The following is a 24,058-nucleotide window of genomic DNA, read 5'->3' on the forward strand; positions in this document are numbered from 1 at the left end:
CGGTATGGCCGATGACAAAAAACTCGTTTAAGCGTGTAGTTAACCAAACAGGTAGTGAGAAGTACCACGAATCGATAGGTCGCGTTGCGCTCTGACTAGTATTTATCTTTGGCCGAAGGCGGTGACTGGTGGTCCGATAATCCACGCAGGCAGCATGCTCGCTCTCTTAAGGCCAGCTTCTCATTCAAAATGGTCGAAAGTTCGATTTTTTGTTGCATTTTTTGAGAGGTTGGGACAAAAGGTTTATTATCCCATGCAGGCTTTCACGGCCGGCGTCTTTATCAGTAAACACTTCCGGTCTAAGTTGCCGTGGTCGATCTGTAGAAATTCTTCTCCCTGACGTTTCGTTCTCAACTACGGAGAACATCTTCCGAGGTGAGTCGACGACTGGCTGCTAGGAGCTGGGGCTGCCGCTTATATGGAGATCGTAGAGGGCGCCACCACACGTCACGTGGCGTCGATGTGTGGCTATCTCTGGCTATCGTCTGTTCTCTCGATTGCAGGCAATCGATTGTCACGTGATTGATGCAACGTCGACCGCCATATATTGTTCAATTTTAATCCTTCTTCTTTACGATTAAAATTGTATTGATGTTTGTGGATTTCAATTGCCTCTCTATACATACGTGTATAATAGTGCGACGTCCTCGCTAGCACGCTTGTCTCACCAAATTTTATTTCGTGATCTCCATCCTTAAAAACATGTTCCGCTACTGCCGATTTGTCGATATGTCCCAAGCGACAGTTTCTTTTGTGCTCCGTCAACCGTGTATTGATGCTTTTTTTGTAGTTCCTATGTAAACCCTGCCACAACTGCACGGAATTTTATATACCCCTGGGGTGGCTAGGGGGTGACGAGCATCTTTTTTTGATCTTAGGCATTCACAAATTTTCTTAGTAGGTCTGAAAATAGTTTCCACCTGAAACTTGGCTAGTACTTTTCCAATGCGATCAGTGATGTTATGGATGAACGGAAGAAATACTTTTCCAGCTGATGGTTGTTGCTGTCTCCTATTTTTAGGCATTTTTCTACTTGGGTGAAGTGCTCGGTTAATCTCGTTTTTCGTATAACCATTTTTCGCAAAAATCCGTGCTTTACGCTAGTTTATGCAGCCCATTATTCGAAGTAGTGTGATCAGCGACATAAAAAATTCATAATAGGATGTAGCCTTTATGGAAACTGAATTAATAATACATATAAAAGTTTTCTCTAAACTTTAAGCAGATTTTTCTCGAGAAACTATTTTGCAAAATTGCTTGCAGCATAAAATAAAAACGGTTCATCCTATTAACCCTTTCACTACGATGAACGTCTGTAGAATTCGAAAGTGAATGTGCCGCCCAGCCGGTGGACTGCTGTAGCAGTTCCGCCTCGCGTCATACAGCTCCGCTTCACTACGCTCGACTGTTGTGGAAGCATGAGCTAAGCACCATCTAACGGCTTTGTTCAAAGTCTGTAGTTAACAACAGTCACTAGATGCAGTTGCATTCAGTTTCAGAGGGTTAGTTTCGCTTGAGTTGCGCTGCTCATTTCCCGCCTTGTTTCTAATCCGACGCCGCGCAGGATTAGCCGAGCGGTCTCAGGCGCTGCAGTCATGGACTGTGCGGTTGGTCCCGGCGGAGGTTCCTTAGGATAATTTAGGTTAAGTAGTGCGTAAGCTTAGGGACTGATGACCTTAGCAGTTAAGTCCCATAAGATTTCACACAAATTTGAACATTTTTTTCTAATCTGACGCGACACGTTGTCAACCTTAGCTTCTACTAGACGTTATATGGCAGATAAGCGATATACTGTGGACGAAGCTCTTTCTCTCATACTGGGTAGTGATTTTAAAGATGAAAGGCCGCATGGTCCTAATGTGACAATGAACACGGATCATCTATTGTAGCTGCTTCCTCATCAGGTACACGTGCTACCCAAGCTGTTCCATTGACATCCAGAGGCTTGGATTTGTGCTTAGACACAGACAATATCAAAAACATGTGTGATTTGTATAAATGTTTCTAATAAATATATAGTATAAAGTCCAATAATTGCGGTAACACTACAAATGTGAAAGCAGGTCAGAATAGCGCCGCCGGGAGCGCGAAAAATGGGCCGTGCAGCCCACGACGCAGCAATCACGACGCCTTCGTGAAAAGGTTCACGTCTACCTTTGATCTTCGAAAAGTGAACACCTTCCTTGGGAGCTTATACTAACAATATATGAAATTTGTAAATATTAACTTTTTTCTGCATGGCCATAGAGTAAAAAACCAAAAATCTAACTCAGAGTGCGAGTTGGCACCATATCGTTAAATTTAACGTTATTTCATTGTGGTCAGGTATAAGATCACATAAACTTAATCTAGTATCGACTGATGTTACCAATTTTTTATTTCAGATGAATCCTGAGGGGCTACACTGCACTCAGCCTGCGTACTTCAAACTCACAGGCCCTTGAGACTCTAAAATACATTTCAAGGTATGATCAATCACAGTAGCCAAACAGATCCTTCATATGTGTTTTCATTGTCTCAAAAAAAAAAAGTTTCCAAACTTTTGATTAACATTTGCTCATTTGAATGAGAACGTGGCCTTAAGTTCGGTTGTGGGACCGAGAGGTTGACTGAGGATCAGGGACGGGAGTGGGGTCATAATTTCACTCGGTGTAGGCTCGAGTGGCCTCGTATTATAAACCCGTGGTTCGTCTCCGCAGTACTTCCTGGTACACGAGGGGCGTGTTGGCCGTGGCGACCTTGACGGACCTGAATGGGACCGGCTGCAAAGGAGTAAGTCGACTGTAGTTTGCCGCCGTAGCAGCTTTCTTGTGGGTAGCGGCTAGGAGAGAGGAAGTCCTGCCACTGAGCGAAGACGGATTTCGCACCGACGTCAACTTTCGTTTTCTAGCAGCTTGCCGGATTTTACTATCTTATATCTCGTTTTTGGAACTGAGCCGTGCCGACGCTTGCATTGCTGTTGTTTGTAGGTTTCCACTCTCTGTTGCAGGCCAGACGGTGTCGTTTACTTGGCTTGGTTGTGGTTGTTTGTCTCCTTCTCGTCTTGACTTGCGCCACTCGATTTCGCAAGCGTTGCCTGTTCGCTAGTGGCAGCAGCGGCGGTTATCGATATCTAGTAACTGCTGCCCTATCTTTGGGGCGAAGTCGTTAATTTTCCGGGTCGTGTGAATGTTCCAGTTCGGTTTGGGACTCAGGAGGAGCCAGGTCCGCGCAGTGCCAGAACACCCCGGGACCGCTGGCTGCTAGCATGGACTGCCGGATGGAAGGGCTGTGGTCACGAGGGTGCACGACCTCGTCGTAGACCGGATCCAGCAAGCTTTAAGATAAGTGCGTTTCAATCCAAGTAGAGAAACCTCCACCATTGTGATATCCCGCGATTCTCCAGTGAATTGGGTTCGTGTTGCTGCTCGTAGTGTCGCCGAGGCGAAGAGCAGCGAGTGGAGGGCTTGGGAAAGGCGGATCTGATTATCTTTCCTCGACTTCTTATTACTATTTGCTGCATTAAACTTGTTATGTTTAGTTCAGTAGTGCAGACCGCCGGTTACCGTTTTAGCGTATTGTTCCATCGTTGCATTTGATTTATCGGACGTCAGGTAGCTTTAGCAAGATTATAATTATTCATTCGTTAGGCTGACACTAGTCGGAGTTACCATTTTGTGAAATGAATGCAACTCTTGCCAGCGTATCACATCGCTCGCGAAAGTGTTTGTTGCCGGATCTTCTCAGAGGTCGATTCCTGGAGCGCCGTCTGTGCCCCCTTGATCCTCGTAAGACAGGTGAATTCTAAGAGAAGGTCTGATGACCAGTAGTTTAGTGTAACGCTCCTTCAGTCCACGTCTTCTACGCGTATAATCTGCCTCAGTACCCTTTAAGGAACTTATGTACCGATCCTTGTGTTTTCTTATTGTATTATTTATTACAATACCTTGCAATGCATACATTAAAGGTTATATATGTCTAGTTAATAGTTCTGGTCGCCTTCTGCAATCAACCTAGCAGTGTAGTGTTCAGCAGATCTTAAGGGTTGTGTTCCAAAGTTTACCATCATCTTATTTCACCAGTTTTGTGATCAGTTTTTTTTTTAATTAACCTTTGCTATTGTATTTGGTGTTTTACAGCAGGTTTCTAATTTTTTTATATTATCACTCTTGACGTGTAAGGCCTTCAGCCGTGATGCTGGTCACTTGCCTTTAAATTCTAATTTGGTATTTGTGTTTAGGCAGTAACCCTTTAAAACCTTATTTACTGCCATTCCTGGCGTCTGATGCCTTCTACTGTGTTTGTGGCGTCTTACCTTTAATATTTAAATACCTGTAATTGTATGTTGCAGCGAGTTTTAGACAATTTTTAATTTATTGCCATTCCTGGCGTGTAAGGCCTTCTGCCCAGATCACAGTGGCTTGCCTTTAAAACATTATCTGCTGTATCTGTATTTAATGATGATTTGCTAAATTACACCTCACTGAAAACACTATTATTTACAAAGTTGTTTATTCCATCATTAAGAACGTGTGGTATTTTTATTTATTGTTGAGACTGGAATTACTGGTTTAAAATAAATTGTGTGTGACTGTAAAAGGGAAACAATAGTAACTGATTACGACCCCCTCCACAATCGTAACCGATTCCTGCCTTTCCTTGACTACCAGGTTTCAGGAACGTTCCCCGTGATTAACAACTGGGGTGTCGCAGGTTGTGGCCTTGGTGCAAGGGAGTTTTCTATGCGACGAAATCTTTCAATTTATTCAGTGGTTTTACCCGACGTGTTGTGTATTCTGCCCCTCGTGTTACTGACTGACGCAGGTCTGATTTTCTGGGGTCGGACAAGCAGGTTTTTAATAGATAATTTTGTACGGAGTAGGTCATCCTCACTTAGTATTTCTTGTCTTTGCAGTTTTCTGAGAACTGTTCTCATTTAAGCTTTGTTGTTCTTCAAACAGTTCATGAACGGATTTCCCGCTTGTGCTTTGTTTGAGGGGCTGTCTAATCAGCGTAATTTTTGGTAGAAATTGGTGAATTAATTCTGCTCCATTCAGATGTGTTGACGATAGCTGCCTTTGCTGGCACAGTATCTCGAGTTGCAGCAAGCCGTAACTGTTGTTTACACGTGAAAGCAGCTTCGCGTGTAGCGGTTGATGACATTTATTTCACTTGTTAAAGAACTTTAATTTTATTAAGCTATTAATTTAAAGTTGCTTGAATGTCTGTTCGCTCATTGATTAATTGTTGAGTTTATAATTCAGCCTGTGTCTTTCACATTAAGTGCGAGTGAACTTGCATTTATTTCAACTATTCGGGTTCATAATTAAATTTAAGCATCTTGATAATACTTGAGTGCAAACAAAATCTTCCATTAACAAAACTAGCAGCACACCTTTGAACCGAGCGAGGTGGCGCAGTGGTTACCACACTGATCTCGTTCCGGAGGACGACGGTTCAATCCCGCGTCCAGCCATCCTGATTTAGGTTTTTCGTGATTTCCCCAAATCGCTCCAGGCAAATGCCGGGATGGTTCCTTTGAAAGGGCACGGCCGACTTTCTTCCCCGTCCTTCCCTTATCCGATGAGACCGATGACCGCGCTGTTTGTTCTCTTCCCCCAAACAACTCAACCCAACCCCACACCTTTGAATTACTTCCGAGTATTTGTTTAATCAGGACTGGTGGCGATCACAAATAGTTTTCTGTATGCGGTCCACCTTATACAGAAGCTACATTCATCTTCGAAATAAATCGAAGTCGAACATTCGTCTTCCCTACTACCGCCCGTAACGTGCTCGTACCAGTTCATATCGGCTGGCAACGCTACGCGTAGGTCTGCAGTGGAGGTGACTGTGTCAGTGTGCCGCAACGAGCTTACTCACCGGTGAAGTTGGTGAGCATGGTGGTGGGGATGCAGGCGGGCAGGCGCGGGTTCCAGGCGCCGTTCTGGCAGCGCAGCGACGAGTTGCCCAGCAGCTTGTACAGGCCGGGCCGGCGGCAGCGCGCCGTCACCATGGCACCGTGCGGGAACACCGACTTCTCGCTCTGCGCACACAGCCAGACACACCGTGACACACCGGCTCGCTGTCACCACGTACTAAACACAAAAACATACTACCCATGCACTCTCCAGAGCCATAAGCTGCAGTTCCTGCATACCGATTTCCTGTATCGCTTAATTACTTACGTCGACTGTTGGCACCCATGTCATATAACGTTACAATAAATTGTTCCCGTGAAATTACGTTTCCAGACTAGCTTAGTGCCCGCTGCTTCTCTCGCGTAACTATATGGGCTGTAGAGCTTTTTGTTTTTATTTAATCTACTTTTTATGTTTTTCAGAAGTTGCAACACATTCTAAGCATTTCACGCTAATTAAGGCCACGTAAGCACAGTCTTTTACGAGTGTACTTCTGAGCGAAAAGAGATTCTGGTAGATGGATCCCATATCATGCTTTCTGCGTTCTTATGAAGGTAATTCCATAGCAGCTTTCATCCCCTAACAAGTATTTCTTTGTATCTAACCGAGAAGTGTAATACCAGTTTTCATAAATTCAGCGTAAAATGTTTTTAATGTAACTAAATATTTTCTTAAGAATTTTCATCTCCTTTTGCACTCGCTTAGGAGTTGGATTTCCAGAAACACTCCTTTCTTTTTATTTCTAACCGAGAAGTGAAATACCACTTGTCATAGATGTAGCCTTAAAAATACTTTCGTGGTGCTTTAGAAATTATTTATTTTCAAAAAACTTTCAACCAATGTTTTATCAACTTAGTTGTTGAATTTTCGTAAACGCACGTATTCTTTATTTTCTGAATGAGAAACCAAATACTAGTTTTCTGAGTCCTAGCTTCAAAATTCTCTCAGAAGCGACATACCTTCAAAAGGCCTTTCATCGCCTGTTTAATCTCCTTAGGCGTGGAATTTCGGCAATCCGTTTTTAAACGATACCTTCAGTATGAGATCCACACCGTCTCCAAACTTCAAATTTTTGTCCTTAGGGGTCTGGACTTGGTGATGATGAGTCAGTGAACCAATATGACCCTGTTTCACCCCCTTATTGTTGGAACTTCATAAAATCGCTTCTGAACCGACGCCTACAATGAAAGATCCACAACTTCTCAAAGTTTCAAGTTTCTATCCTTAGCGGTTTGGTCTGAGCGGCGATGAGTCAGTCAGTCAAGACACTACCTTTTATAAATAGAGATGACTAGACTGCGAGGACAAAGGACTTGCAGTCGCAGGAAAGAAATTAAAACTTTTTAGTGTCCAAATGTTGACATGTGATAAAGCACGGTATTTTCGGCAGAGTTCCAGCATAAGGCGAAAAGGACGAAATTTCAGTCCTCAACTGCACCTAATGTACATTACCATATAAAGATAAGTTGTATTTTAAAGTTGGTACCAAAAATTGTGACGGATTTACTTCAAAATTTTACATAATACCTTAATAGACATCTGGACGGACACATGCTACACGTTTTTAATCGTATATGGTATTTGACTATACAAAGGGGAAAGGTTGTAAATAAAAACCTGGAAAATTTGTTGATGAAATTATTTTACACGTAGGATACATATTTTTAATACACACAGTATATGACTTTATACTACTATATAAAGGCAAGTCGTTCTTTAAAGTTGTTGCTAAAATCTCGAAAAGTTCCTGAATGATTTACTTCAGATTTTTCCACAGAACTCTAATAAACATTCTAATAAGCATTCAGATGGACGTAGGCTACAAATTAAAAAAAAAGTATGTTCTATGTAAATATGCATCTGATCCTTAAAGGGGAAATGTTGTTAGCAAAATCCTCGAAAGTTCTTAATCCGTTTATCTCCTATTTTTACACGATACTCTAACAAACTTTGGTTGCACATAGGCTTCATATTTTTAAATGTATGTGGTAAATAAACATATGTTTAACACATGATGGAAAAACATTGTTAGCAAAAATCTGGAAAAATTCTTAACCAATTTATTTCAAATGTTTCCACAACGCACGAGTAAAAATTCGGACACACTTTTTTAAATATGTTTAATATATCAAGGGGAAGTTCTTGACCGTTTTACATCATATATTTACACGATACTCCGCTAAGATTCACACGGACCTATACTTTTCTTTGTCTTTCTCATCAGAGTAAGTCAAAACTGACTCGAAATATACAATGCTGCACTGTGACAAAGTGTGGCTTCGTTTTTTTCTAACAGTTAGTTTTAACTTACATTTCAGGGCCCAAATATATTATTTCTATACAACTTTAAACAAAAGTCTTATACACAACACCGTATTGCTTTGTTTCCTTCGGCGAAGTCAGTTTTAAGAAGAAACTGGAATGTTTTATTTATGGCATATCGACCTGAGGTTAGACTACTATTATGGAATGTAAATAATCCGAAAGTTTGCAATACTACTTGTGACTATGAGAATTCCTGTCACTGAAGCTACTATCATCGCTGATCCAGAAGCTGCATAGGTCTCTCCTGCACCTCTTATGTTAATGGTTGGTTCGTTGATTTGGGGGAGAGGACCAAATAGCGAGGTCACCGGTCCAATCAGATTGGGGAAGGATGGGGAAGGAAGTCGACCGTGCCTTTTCAATGGAACTGCCCCGGGATTTGCCGGAACCGATTTAGTGAAATCACGGAATATCTAAATCGGGGTGGCTGGACGCAGGTTTGAACCGTCATCCTCCCGAATGCGAGTCCAGGGTACTCACCACTGTGTCAGCTCGCTCGGTATGTTAATGATACCAACAGCTACACCCATTCATTTTATATGCTTTACTTCTCAGTCGAACTTTCATTTGCAGTAACAATGAACAAGGGCAAAGGTCAGAGAGAGAGAGCGGCCGGCCGGGGGGTGGGGGGTGGGGTGGAGAGAGGAAATGGATAGAGATGGGAAGGGGGAGAAAATGGACAGAGAGAGGGGGAAAGAAGACATGGACAGAGAGAGGAGTGAGGAGGAGGGAGATAGAGGCGGAAGAGATGGGCAGTCGGATTTGGATGAGGAGGTTTTGGTCAGAGGGGAGATGTATTTATTTATAACAAATATTTCATTTCTTGTTTTCGGTTTGGAAGCTGCAGTTCTGAATCCGAGTAGATTATAATCTAGGCTGTAATGTTCATTCAAGAAGAGGTAACGGGAGATTCCATCTCATACATGTCAGGAGAACACTTGAAGAGACAGTAACCCTAAAGGGATACTACGGTGACAGGCAGGAGAGTTTCGTTCGATTCGACAAAGTGGTGTGGGGAAAAGCAGCCTTCGACCATTGTTCGAAATAAACAAAAAATCTCCCTCTTCGCAGGTACCAAATACGTTCACCGTGATACTACACGTCGTTTCCTTGTGCAGCATATCTGAATGATACTGGTGCGAAGAACGAAACGACTGTACGAAATGGAATTAGGCTATACTTTAATGAGTCACATAGGTGAACAATAGGTGCTGCTATTACCAGCAAGAAACTTTGCATTCGGGAAAGAGATCTATTGTCGTGGCAGCACGGTAGAAAGCTGTAGTGGAGTAACGAATAAATGAAAATTGCTTTGGGGAGTGTCGTTAAAAACTGAAGCTTATTCACATATCCTCGACCGCCAGTCACTGCCGATCTGTGACAGTTATTGGGAACGAGATATTGTAGAGTGCCCGGGAGCTCCCAGTAGATTTTACCGACTCGAAGCTTCATATGGAAACTGGAGAGAAAGTTTAGATATGACTAATGGAGATGTTGTTCCCTTTCCAGTGCGACGTTGGAGAAGCAGATCGAATCTGTAGTTTGTTTTATTTCGACTTCTATTTTTTTAATTAAGTGTAAGACGGAAGTTCATACTAGTGATTGACACCAGTGACGCTCACCTTAAGTGACAAACTTCTGTCAATGCCTTTCAATTACAAGTTAGTTTGGTGAGCACGCCAGCGATTGTCTACTAGGTCGTCGTTGAAGTGGAAGTTCCAAAACGATTGTTACGAAACAAGAATCTTCATAATTTAAACACAAGGAATAAATGTAGCACTTGTTAGTCACAACCTGCATCTAGATATTAATGTCTGTGGGGCACCAGCCAGTCGTCCACAGTACACACTGTGCCCAAGAGATTAACAGAATGTCCATAAAGCAAATGAAACAATATATTTACATAGCACTTATCAGTGGAGTATGTAGATCTTCAGTGGGTAATCGTTTGTACCGGCTGTCAACGAACATATCTTCACGCATGAAAGTTTCAAGAAACAATCTTGTGAGTTATTTTAGAGTTCCGGTAAACATAAGACCGGCAATTGGATCGGAAATAAAAGCTGTGTACATCGGAGGGGACAAATCAATGTAAAATTTATTAATAAACAGAAGTGTAACTGATTTGTTTACTGTCACTCCAAAAGGACTCTTCTCAAGACGTTGCAAAGATAGAAGTAATGACATCACTTCCATACAACTACTTCGCATGTGGAACATGAAATTAGAAAAAAAAATAACTTCGTGATATTACAGGTCCATCAGCCCTTCTATATAAATACCGACTATGGGACAATTAAAGACACCTTTGGAGGAAAGAGAACCACCCGCATGAATATCAAGAGCTCAAATGGAAACCCAGTTCTAAGCAAAGAAGGGAAAGAAGAAAGGTGCAAGGAGCATATGGAGGGTCTATACAAGGGAAAAGCACTTGAGAGCAATGTTATAGAAATAGAAGAGGATATAGATGAAGGCAAACATAGGATACTACCGGAAGAATTTGACAGAGAACTGAAAGATCTAAATCGATACAAGGTACCAAGAGATGACGAAGTTCCGTCAGGACTTCTGATAGCCTTGGGAAAGCAAACCATCGCAAAACTCTTCCATCTGGTGTGCAAGGTGTATTAGACCGGTGAAATATCCCAGACTTCAAGAACAATATAATAATTCCAATTCCATTGAAAGCAGATGTTGACAGGTGCGAATACTACCGAACTATCAGATTAATAAGTCATGGCTGAGATCTACTAACACGAAGAATGGAAAAAAAAAGTAATACGTGACCTCGGAGAAGATCAGTTTGGATTCCAAATAAATGTAGAAACACGCGAGACAGTACTGGTCCTACAATTCCTCTTAGAAGAGAGGTTAAGAAAAGGCAAACCTACCTTTACAACATTTGTAGGCTTAGAGGAAGATTTGGCAAAAATGACTGGAATAGCCTCTTTGAAATTCTGAAGGTGGCAGGGATAAAATACGGGGGACGCAAGTCGATTTACAACTTGAATAGAAACCAAAATGCAGTTACATGAGCCGAGGGCCAAGAAAGAGATGCCGTGGCCTGGAAGGGAGAGAGGCAGGACTGTAGCCTATCCCTGATGTTATTCCATTTGTACATCTGTAGCAGAATAGATCGACAGGAAGAGCAAAACGGTTAAGCAGGAATGGTTAGAGGACAAATGTAAGGACGTAGAAGCATATATCGCTACGGCTAAGATAGGTACCACCTACAGAAAAATTAAAGAGATCTTTGAAGAAAAGAGGACCACTTATATGAATATCAAGAGCTCATATGATAAACCAGTCCTAAGCAAAGAAAGGAAAGGTGGAAGGAATATATAGAGGGTTTATACAAGGGCGATGTACTTGACGACAATATCATGGAAATGGAAGAGGATGTAGATGAAGATGAAATGGGAGATATGATATTGCGTGAGGAATTTGTCAGAGCACTGATAGCCTTGGGAGAGCCAGCCGTGACCAAACTATTCCATCTGGTGGGCAAGATGTATGAGATAGGTGAAATACCCTCATACATCAATAAGAGTGTTATAATTCCAGTTCCAAAGAAAGCAGGTGCTGACACTTGTGAAAATTACAGAACTAAGTCACGGCTGCAAAATACTAACACGAATTCTTTACAGACAAATGGAAAAACTGGTAGAAGCTGCCCTCGGGGAAGATCAGTTGGGATTCCGTAGAAACGTAGGAACACCAGAGGCAATAATGACCCTACGACTTATCTTAAAAGCTAGGTTAAGGAAAGGAAAACCTACGTTTACAGCCTTTGTAGACTTTGAGGAAGCTTTTGACAATGTTGGCTAGAATACTCTCAAATTCAGAAGGTGGTAGGGGTAAAGTACAAGGAGTGAAATCTATTTATAATTTGTGCAGAAACCAGATGTCAGTTATAGGAGAAAGGGGCACGAAAGGGAAGCAATAGTTGAGAAGCGAGTCATACAGGGCTGTAACCTATCCCCGGTGTCATTCAGTCAGTAAATTGAACGAGCAGGTAAGAAACGAAAGAAAAATTTTGAATAAGAATGAAAATCCAGGGAGAAGAAATAAAAACGTTGAGGTTTGCCGATGACATTGTAATTCTGTCAGTGGGAACAAAGGACTTGGAAGAACAGTTGAACGAAATTTACAATGTCTTGAAAGGAGGCTATAAACAAAAGCAAAATGAGGATAATGGAGTGTAGTCAATTAAATCAGGCGATGCTCGGGGAATTAGGTTACTAAATGAGATAAATAAATAGATGAGTTTTGCTATTTGGGAACCAAAATAAATAACGATGGACGAAGTAGAGAGGATTTAAATGTAGACTGGCGATGGCAAGTAAAGAGATGCTGAAGAAGAGAAATTTGTTAACATCGAGTATGGATTTAAGCGTCAGGAGAGAAGAGAATAGAAGATTTTGAAATGTGGTGCTGCAGGAGAATGAAGTAGATTAGATTGGTAGATCACAGAACTAATGAGTAGGTACTGAACAGAATTCGGGAGAAGAGGAATTTGTGGCATAACTTGACTAGAAGATGTCATCTGTTGGTAGGACACATTCTGAGGCATCAAAGGTCACTAATTTAGTGTCGGAGGGATGGGTGGAGGGTTAAAATCGTAGAGGGAGACCAAGAGATGAATACAGTAAGCAGAATCAGAAGGATGTAGGTTGCAATAGTTACTCGGAGATGAAGAGGCTTGCACTGGATAGAGCAGCACGAAAAGATGCATCAAGCCACTCTTTGGACTGAAGACCAGAACAAAAACAACAACAGTATGAGTTTTTCTATTTGGGCAGCAAAATAACTGATTATGGAAAAAGTGGAGAGAATAAAAAATGTACAGTGGTAACGCCCAGAAAGGTGTTTCTGAGGAAGCCAAATAGACTACAAACTATATTTTATAAAAACAGAAGTGATTTTTGCTCCCAATAGCTCACACTGTGGCGAATTTGGGACGCGCGCTTTGTGCCTCTCTGCCTCGCCTGCTTCCATATCCACGTGATTGCGTGAATACAGGAGAAAACTACTTTTTCTCTGCTAGCGGCAGCCGCCACTACTTCTTATAGCGGCAGGTGATCACCATAAATAGTAATCACTGTTACTTCAAAAGGGAAACAGAATGACAGCACACCGAGTGGCAGCCGGCCGGGGTGGACGAGCGGTTATAGGCGCTACAGTCTGGAACCGCGCGACCGCTACGGTCGCAGGTTCAAATCCTGCCTCGGGCATGGATGTGTGTGATGTCCTTAGGTTAGTTAGGTTTAAGTAGTTCTAAGTTCTAGGGGACTGATGACCTCAGAAGTTAAGTCCCATAGTGCTCAGAGCCATTTGAACCAATTATTGAACACCGAGTGGCAGTAGAACAGCTCCTATAAAAAGAAGTCTGCTGAAATGGCATCGTCGGTAACGGCTTCACACCCGACGACTGCGGAACAGATCGCCGCTGTCGACGATATTCTCACGGAGCTTCAAAACGAACTGAGGCGTAAAAGAACCTTAACAGTTACGTGAGCAGTAGTGAAAAATTAAAATTTGGGAGCTCGTCATCACTCAATCAAAATTAGAAGAGCAGAATGAGAAGATAAGTAAGGAAAATGTGCGTTTACGGGAAAAATTAGCTAACGCCAATGCACCTGATGAGCTGGAAAGAATTCACTGTCTGGAATCAGAAATAACCGATCTCAAATCAGAAAATCAAAGATTATTAACGGAAAGTAAGTCAACTCCACTGTTCTTTGTAGCAGTTGCAGCCGCCGGCTCAGGTTAAAAACCGAATAACAAAGTAGAATAACACATACAGCAAACCAAATAGAAACAGTCGAGCATTATTTTCTCCAAATCGGAAAACAATCAAGACACCAAGGTCATACGTGAAACAATCTCTAAAACAATCAGTCCCAGACAAGACAAAGTAAAAATAAAAACAACCAGATCTACAGTAAACACAGGTATCTTAGAAACGGAAACACAAGCAGATAAAGGGAAAATCATAGAAAAGACAGTCCAACTACAAAATAATAGACGTGAAGAGGCGAGGAAATTCCGACCTCTCCTTGCAATGTATCAGATCGTAACTATTCTAACTGATCAGGGCTTCAAGGAGGAACTATATGGAAACGTTCAAAACAGGCCCAAAAGGTAAACGAGTAGTTAATAACATCTTGAAGTCGCCCCCAGGAGTTCGTTTTTTGCTGCTGCAAAGAGAAAGAAACTCCTGCTGCTGTTCGAGTCCTTATACATCGCTGACTCCGTGGTTATTTACAAATGCTTCAATAGCTAGTGCCTAGGTCACCTGCCAAAACGTTGCGATAAAGAACCAGTCTGTGTAAAACGTCCGAAGACAAGTCACAAGACGACGGAAAGCCGAGAGGAAGTCACGGTTGGTTGTATACAATGCAAATATAGAAACAGGAAAAGTGATAAGACATGGGGCGTGACTGCCATACCTACACTTGTACGGGAGAAAAATAGGGCTCACTGAATATGACGTTACAGACTACGTTCACTAACACGGAGTACAACTTCAGCGATGAGACACTAAAGCCCTTCATACAGATATGCAAAGAAAGAATACATGCAAGCGCAAACATAAGTCTTCGTCAACTAAACCGACGGAATGCGGCATGCAGTTGCCTGGGGACAAGATTTGCACACAGTCAACATGGGTATAGACAACATCGTTTCTGTGAAACACAACTAGCTCTTTATTCACATGAAGTGCTGAGTGCTATTGACAAGGGATTTCAGATCGATTCCGTATACCTGGATTTCGAGAAGGCTTTTGACACTGTAACACACAAGCGGCTCGTAGTGAAATTGGGTGCTTATGGAATATCTTCTCAGTTATGTGACTGGATCTGTGATTTCCTGTTAGAGGGGTCACCGTTCGTAGTAATTGACGGAAAGTCATCGAGTAAAACAGATGGCATTCCCCAAGGTAGTGTTATAGGCCCTTTGCTGTTCCTTATCTATATAAACGATTTGGTAGACAATCTGAGCAGCCGTCTTCGGTTGTTTTCAGATGACGCTGTCGTTTATCGACTAATAAAGTCATCAAAAGATTAAAAAAACTGCAAAACGATTTAGAAGAAATGTCGAAATGGTGTGAAAAGTGGCAGTTGACCATAAATAACGAAAAGTGTTAGGTCATCCACATGAGTGCTAAAAGGAACGCGTTAAACTTCGGTTACACGATAAATCAGTCTAATATAAAAGCCATAAATTCAACCAAATACCTAGGTATTACAATTACAAACAATTTAAATTGGAAGGAACACACAGAAAATGTTGTGGAGGAGGCTAACCAAAGACTGCGTTTTATTGGCAGGACACTTAGAAAATGTAACAGACCTACTAAGGAGACTGCCTACACTACGCTTGTCCGTCCACTTTTAGAATACTGTTGAGCGGTGTGGGGTCCTTTCCAGATAGGACTGACTGAGTACATCGAAAAAGTTCAAAGAAAGGCAGCACGTTTTGTATTATCGCGAAATAATGGGAGAGAGTGTCACAGAAATGATACAGGATTTGGGATGGACATCATTAAAAGAAAGGAGTTTTTCGTTGCGACGGAATCTTCTCACGCAATTCCAAACTTTCTCCTCCGAATGCGAAAATATTTTGTTGACACCGACTTACATAGGGAGGAACGATAACCAAGATAAAATAAGGGAAATCAGAGCTCGTACGGAAAGATATAGGTGTTCATTCTTCCCGCACGCTATGCGAGATTGGGATAATAGAAAATTGTGAAGGTGTTTCGATGAACCCTCTGCCAGGCACTTAAATGTGATTTTCAGAATATCCATGTAGATGTAGATGTAGCACAATTAACTGGTCTAGAAACGAACAATCTTACATCGCTACAAAGGTGTGACATTATACAGTAAATGTATTTTAACACCACTGATTACGTAGACGACATGTGTGCGCAGAGACCCATTGACTGCCGCTTATGAAGACAAATAAAACATGAAATTTTGCAGTGGGCAATTTTCCAGACCTGACTTCTGCTACGAGTGTAAGAGCTGGAACATGATGTTTTCTATCAAAATAGTAGGGAATGTAACAAAAGAAACAAAAAACAAACACAAAATGATGTCCTAGGGCACTTCAGTGATACTAGTACATACTCATGTCACAACACCGAAAAACAAGAAACAGATAGACATATTGAAACACCAGTACAAGAAACACAAAAAGATGAAGCACCTGTTAATAGTTCACTCGGTCAAAACACATCAATAAAATTACATTCCGAATATGATTACAGCAAATACAGACTGTACATAAAGCCCATACGTTATATATGGTGGCAGCAAGCACACCACAGACACACAGGGAAATACGGCCACAAAGAAAACAGTTGTGAAATAACTTCGAGATAGCCAGACAATATATATAAAAAAAAACAGATGTACCGGAAGTCCAATGCCAAATACAAACCATCTGTCTAATAAAACAGTTAAAAATAGTTCATCCACACACAATTCCCGGTGTACACAAACAAAAGAGGGAGACAAATGTCAGGATGTTTCGCAGCACACACGCAGAAACACAAAACAACACAATAACAACGTAATTGATTATGATAATCTTGACAGTAACTTATGCATAAGTAGGTTAGAAAATAGGAAAATTTTATAGGCTGCAATGCGTATGCTGATACGTCTGTCAACCAGAAGGGGAAAAAATATGTTTCCCTACAACCGAGCAGACCGACAGAATGATACCCACGAGAGAGAACTTGGCAATCAACCATCGATAGCTGTGTAGACTCTTAGGAAAAGCACGTGCACGAAGAGGTTAAAGTTTAAACGTAGGTAAAGTTTATAAAGATTCCGTCAGGGTGCATGGAGGCATTTATTACGTCTCTGAACACATAACAGTAAGTGCTATGCCTTTACTACATACCCACACTGTGAAGATCTCACAACTAAACAGCAATAGGAGCACGATGGTTGGAGTGGAACTGGGTAGAATTTCTGAACGAAGTACAGAGCCATATATGCAGGGCAGGAGACTACCAGGCCTTCCGAAACATCTCATTCCAGTTACCGGGACACGAAATGCTAAGGATGCAATTGTAATAGCGAACATAAATTACACTGCTGGCCATTAAAATTGCTACACCAAGAAGAAATGCAGATGATAAACGGGTATTCATTGGACAAATATATTATACTAGAACTGATATGTGATTACATTTTCACACATAGATCCTGAGAAATCAGTACCCAGAACAACCACCTCTGGCCGTAATAACGGCCTTGATACGACTGGGCATTGAGTCAAACAGAGCTTGGATGTCGTGTACAGGTGCAGCTGCCCATGCAGCTTCAACACGATGCCACAGTTCATCAAGAGTAGTCACTGGGGTATTGTGACGAACCAGTTGCTCGGCCACCATTGACCAAACCTTGTCAGTTGGTGAGAGATCTGGAGAATGTGCTGGCCAGAGCAGCAGTCGAACACTTTCTGTATCCAGAAAGGCCCGCACAGGACCTGCAGCATGCGGTCGGCATTATCCTGCTGAAATGTAGGGTTTCGTAGGGATCGAATGAAGGGTAGAGCCACGGGTCGTAACACATCTTAAATGTAACGTCCACTGTTCAAAGAGCCGTCAATGCGAACAAGAGGTGACCGACACGTGTAACCAATGGCACCGCATACCATCACGCCGGGTGATACGCCAGTATGGCGATGACGAATACACGTTTCCAATGTGCGTTCACCGCGATGTCACCAAACACGGATGCGACCATCATGATGCTGTAAATAGAACCTGGATTCATCCGAAAAAATGACGTTTTGCTATTCGTGCACCCAGGTTCGCCGTTGAGTACACCATCGCAGGCGCTCCTGTCTGTGATGCAGCGTAAAGGGTAACCGCAGCCACGGTCTGCGACCTAATAGTCCATGCTGCTACAAACGTCGTCGATCTGTTCGTACAGATGGTTGTTGTCTTGCAAACGTCCCCATCTGTTGGCTCATTGATTGAGACGTGGCTGCACGATCCGTTACAGCCACGCGTATAAGATGCCTGTCACCTCGACTGCTAGTAATACGAGGCCGTTGGGATCCAGCACGGCGTTCTGTATTACCCTTCTGAGCCCACCGATTCCATATTCTGCTAACAGTCATTCGATCTCGACCAACGCGAGCAGCAATGTCGCGATACGATAAACCGCAATCGCTATAGGCTACAATCCGACCTTTATCAAAGTCGGAAACGTGATGGTCCGCATTTCTCCTCCTTACACGAGACATCACAACAACATTTTACCTGGCAACGCCGGTCACTTGCTGTTTGTGTATGAGAAATCGGTAGGAAACTTTCCTCATGTCAGCACGTTGTAGGTGTCACCACCGGCGCCAACCTTGTGTGAATACTCTGAAAAGCTAATCATTTGCATATCACAGCATCTTCTTCCCGCCGGTTAAATTTCGCGTCTGACAAAGGGACAAAAGATTACTCATACTTAATGACATTGGCGCACGGTCGTCTCTATGGCTTGCAGACAGAAGAAACAATAGGGGACTTATCGTAGTTGACTCAATGAATGAATGCAGCTTCTTTGTTCTAAGCAAAGCAGGACAAACACCTACATACTAAAAACAAAAGCACAAGAGAGGTGCTTGAGCATTGTTATGCAAAATGTGGTTTGGTCCTGCAGAAAGTGTTATAATATCTCTCTTTAAGGTGGTCGTAGGTTGTGTTCCAAAAATTAACAGCATAGAGACAGGAGTGATGACACTTTCTGCTGGAGCTGACCATAATTTTGCAGGACAATGCTCAAGCACGTACAGTGCAAGCTGTTACTAATTTGTTTGACTGATGGAGCTGCTACGTGCTATACCACCTACTGCACTCCCCTGACGTAAGCCCTCGTAAGTTCAACTCGATTTCTCAACTGAAGGAAAGACTTCACGGCATACGCTTTAGAACTGATACAAATTCGTCGGGCAACAACCGCGCCGCTCGAACTGTCAACACAACTGGTACTGCTAAGAGTATCCTACGACTTCCACATCGCTGGCAACGGGTTATACACAATGCTGGTCATTAAAACTTTGAAACACGTATCTATTTCGTACGAGCTGTAAATAAATAGTTGCCACTATTAAAGTTCCATCCCTCGTATATATATATATATATATATATATATATATATATATATATATATATAGAGAGAGAGAGAGAGAGAGAGAGAGAGAGAGAGATAGGATGGCTTTTCTGAAAGTATTTGTATACAGTATAGCCATGAATGGAAGTGAAACATGGATATTAAACCGTATAGAATAGAAGCTTTCGAAATGTGGTGCTAAAGAAGAATACTGGCGATCATATGGTTAGATCACGTAACTAATGAGGAGGTACTGAATAGAAGTGGTGAGAAAAGGAATTTGTGGCACAACCTGACTAGAAGAAAGGGGTCGTTTGATCACAGTCTGAGACGTCAAGGGGTCGCCAGTTTAACACTGAAGGGAAGTGTGGGGATAAAAATCGTAGAGGGAGACCAAGAGATAAATAGATTAAGCAGATTCAGATGCACGTAGGTTTCAGTAGTTATTCTGTGATGAATATACTTGCACAGGATAATTGGAGAGCTGCAACAAGCCAGTCCTCGGATTGATGACCACAACAACTACAACGACAAGTTATCGTCCCGTTCCATTCATGGAAGGAGCGTGGGAAGAAAGACTACGTGAAATCCTCTGCGCACGGTGTAATAAGTCTAAGACTGTCCTCGAGATGACTACTGTAGTGATATGTACAGGGTTTCTGTATTTTCTTAGCTGCCTCACTTAATCATGGTCTTTGGAATTTTGTAAGGAGGTTTCCGCGGTATAGGTGAGGTGTGTCTTAAAGCATCTGCCAATTTAGACTTTCAGCACCCTAGTGACGCTCACCATGGGGTTGAATAAATTTGTGGCCATTAGAGCAGGGGGTCTTTGTATGCGTTCAGTGTACCCTGTCAGATGTATTTGATGTGGATCCTACGTACTTCAGCAATGTTCTAGGGTGAGTCGCAGGAGTATTTTGTTAGCAGTCTGAAACGCTGCCTGTTATTTCTTTCTTTCTTCTAGTTTCTCTTTAGTTAAATAATGATAAAATAGCTCTAAGCTAGAGAAAATATTTTTATTTGTAGGAAAGAAAAGCCATCCAGTGATAGATAATATTAATTCCATTAACAGAGAATCGATATAAAACGTCAACACTTCCAGAAAATTTACACGGTGAATATAAAGCCTCTGAAACCTCTGAAAGTGGGTATTTCATTTGTCTTCTTCCTCTTATATCACTTCTTTTTCTTAGGAGCTCAAGCTGAGCAGATGTAAGTTTGGTAGTTGGCATGTATTTGGTCGGTAAATGATATTTAAATTTATCTATTACATTGGTTCCATCACAGATTCAGGGCATCTTGTCTCCTAATCAATTGTTCCACTCTGGTTGTGATTTATGTATTTTCTAGGAGGAACGCTGGCGAGGTTGGCGGCAGACTGTTCGGACACCAACGATCGGACAATGTTGGCGTTATTTCCTTAAATACTTTTGAATTTTGGTCCAGAAAATGATTTAAGCAAATTATTTTTCCGCTGTACGAAATAATGCATAGCAGAAACTACACTAGTCTGACCGGTTTCTGTTTCCAAACAATAATTTCTGTCGACCTATTCACTGGCTTGATTTAACGAAAGTGACTATTTAAAGTAAGAGGATTCCTCCTATAAGATAATTAGTTAGTATATTAGAGGAAACTTCAGTAATCGGTATTGCAGCGTTCAATTTATGCACTCTATAGCCATCCCCAATTTGGACTGCCTTCATGTCGCCACTGTTATGTTATATTCAATTACGTCATTTACAGATCATTAAAAACACGTCTCTTCTTTGAGAAACGTATTCTATTATCATGTTATTTCTGAGACAGGATATAACGCAAAAATTCTTCTGTTGGTAGTATCGTACCAGTGAATAAACGACTACCATCTGCTTTACCTACGAGAGAGTCTCAGTTCCTTCTGTAAAGAACTAAGATTGCTGAAGACATGATGATCTTGGTCCACTGAATGGGCAATAGCGAACCCGTTGCATAAAAATGTCCACAATTTGAGATTCGCGAGGGAGGTAAGTTTTCTGTCCGACCCCAACTGCTATTTACTTCTGTACTACTCATTCTGTCATCGCTCTTCTCTATAACAGTATATTCCACAGAATTATAGTTAATGGTGCAGCAACGACAACCACAAAACTACTATCATATTCCCAGGAAACTGTAATTCAAATGTATTGACAGAATCGTATAACTGTGTAGGAGGCTTATTTGAATACATACACTATGCAGCCAAAAGCGTAGCTAACGCTCACCTGGAGATAAGAATTTTGGAAGGCAGTCTTCCTTAAAAATCCAGTTTTGTCAAACATGGTGCTAAAACATTAAGCAAATGGAACTGAGTCTCGCGCAACAAACGGCAGAATATTTCTTTCTTCCGAGAGCTGTTTAAAAATGGCCGTGAAAGCTCCCATTAAGGGGTTCTCTGTGGAAATTAAACGGTATGCAAAATAAGGGGGAGTGTGGTGCACAAAGCAGGGCGGTCGGAGCCACGGGGGAAATCAGCTGCCAGCCCGGCGGAATGTGGGTCGCGTAATTATTATTCATCCCGCACTTGGGCTCCACTTAATCTCTTTCCCGGCTGCAATACAATCTCCGTGGCGGCCACGTCAGACCTCAGCTTCGAAGAAGTGAAGTCTATTCTTACACTACACACGTCTGTTGAAAATCCTGATCACGATCTGCTCGCACATCAGATCCGTTTCCGTTAGCCTTAATGCTTCAGTATCCTATCGCAATCGGAGAGAGAATTCGGCGCCCTTTCCGTGCTGTGGTTGAACACGAAAGGAGATTAAGGTGCATAATTCATTTGCAATATCGACTAATGAAGCTTGTCCATTATGAATGATTAAGAATAAATGTAAATATATAAAACGGCAACCAATCACCTTTTTGGGATTCGTCTTTATTCCATAAACATGTTCTCGAATCTTTTCACGTCTACCTTCAGATGGTGCACAGGAGGTTACACGACAGTTTCATAGAGTAATGCTTGGTCCTATCTCTGTGACAATAAGACGGTACATACTTTAATGTATGGCCATGAGTAATGTTTAGTTTGGGATTTGTATCCAAAAAAGGAATTATGTAGTTAGTGCGACAGTATGTGTGGCTTTGTAATTGGTACCTAATTAGCAGCATACATTGGGACAGTCATTTGGCTATGCACCACTCACCTTTGCCTGGGTTATGAATATATACTACAGTATACACCGATTATCACAAAACTTTACCAGCATGCAGTATGTGCTATACAACTGGTGCTCATTGCAAACAGCTCAGACGAAGTTATAGCATACTTTGCTCAGAGACAGTGTTTCCACATTGATTATAATGGAGTCGATGTTTTGACAATAATATGATCAAAACTGGCGTTAACATGTATGCCGTAAAATCAAATGAATTAACATTGTAGTATTTGCAGAGAGCGATATTACTTCTATGTCTATGTGAAATGCACATTTAAAAACGAAACAACAAATGAAATGCTGTCTGATTTCTGTTCCTACATTGACATGGCCTGGAATATTAACAAAACTATATCCTGTTTATTGCATTTGAATATTAATTTATTTCAAAACTATAAGGCTAGAATATTTAGATGCATAACGTAGGATATATTCTGTGATAGGGTACTGACATTAACACGAATGTGCTGAGGATATAAAGGCAGAGAAAGAAGGGGGTGCCGTGGGAGGCGCGGGTGGATTTACTGACTAGCTGTTTTAAGCTGGTATGTCTTCGGAATACTGAAAGGAAAATCGGTCTTTCTATTTAATCTGGTCACTGAGTAACAAACTGAACAACTCCAGCTTTGCCACAAGTCCTGCTGAACACAGTCATCTTGGAAACAGCATTGTATTTCACCTGGCTATCAAACACATCAAATGTGTCCTTCCCGAAGAAATTGAAATCTGTAACAACACAAATACAGATCAGATTTTCCACTCAGTGATCAGACTGAACTGAGAAACAAATATTCCCTTCAATATTCCAAAGACTTACTAGGTTAAAACAGGTAGTCAACCAATCCCAGCCTCACATGACACCTTCCCCCGCCCCCCCAATATATATCTCTCTCTCTTTACACCCTAACTTCATTCATATCACCTCCATTAACCACCACAGAATAAATCCTGTGCTATGGATCTAAATGCCGAAGACTTTTGCTGTTAAAATACGAGAGCGTTCTGAAGATAAAGCCTCCGAATTTTTTTCGTGAAAACCATTAAATATTTTTAAACAAAACGAACTTCATTAACATTTTAAACCTTCATTCTTCATGTCTACTTATTAAATCCCAACATAGTAGCGTCGGGATGACTTACACATTCCTCCAAATGAGAGACCAGTTTGTTGATAACATCACTGTAGAATGGTTGACTTTCTTGACGAAGCCACAACCTTACCTCTGCATGTTCCGTTTCGTCACTAGCAAAGTGAAGTCCTCGAAGGTGCTCTTTGAGTTTTCCAAACAAATGAAAATCGGATGGAGCCGAGTCAGGACTGTGTGGAGGATGATCGATGACAGTGAGCGAAAGGTGTCGGGTTGTTGCAGATGTCGCTATGCTCGTATTTGGTCTGACGTCTGAGCCATCAGTAAAAAATATTCCAAATATTAAGCCGTTTGTAAGTAGAAGGTTATGTAAGTTGCGTGTCAAAATCGTGTGCTAATTCAACTACGATCCATGCGTAGCAGTACTGTAATGG

At 41.7% G+C, this 24,058-nt stretch overlaps 1 protein-coding gene across 1 annotated transcript in view; it reads right to left on the minus strand.

Moving 5' to 3' along the window:
- LOC126481912 (locomotion-related protein Hikaru genki-like) overlaps nucleotides 1-24,058 on the minus strand; it is a 321,675-nt gene that overhangs the window by 193,669 nt on the left and 103,948 nt on the right. The window contains exon 4 of the mRNA XM_050105871.1: nucleotides 5,863-6,025. Within this exon, the coding sequence (XP_049961828.1) occupies nucleotides 5,863-6,025 (163 nt within the window). The remainder of the gene's footprint in view (nucleotides 1-5,862; nucleotides 6,026-24,058) is intronic.

Source organism: Schistocerca serialis, chromosome 5 (assembly GCF_023864345.2).
Source record: "Schistocerca serialis cubense isolate TAMUIC-IGC-003099 chromosome 5, iqSchSeri2.2, whole genome shotgun sequence".
Taxonomy (NCBI): Eukaryota; Metazoa; Arthropoda; class Insecta; order Orthoptera; family Acrididae; genus Schistocerca; species Schistocerca serialis.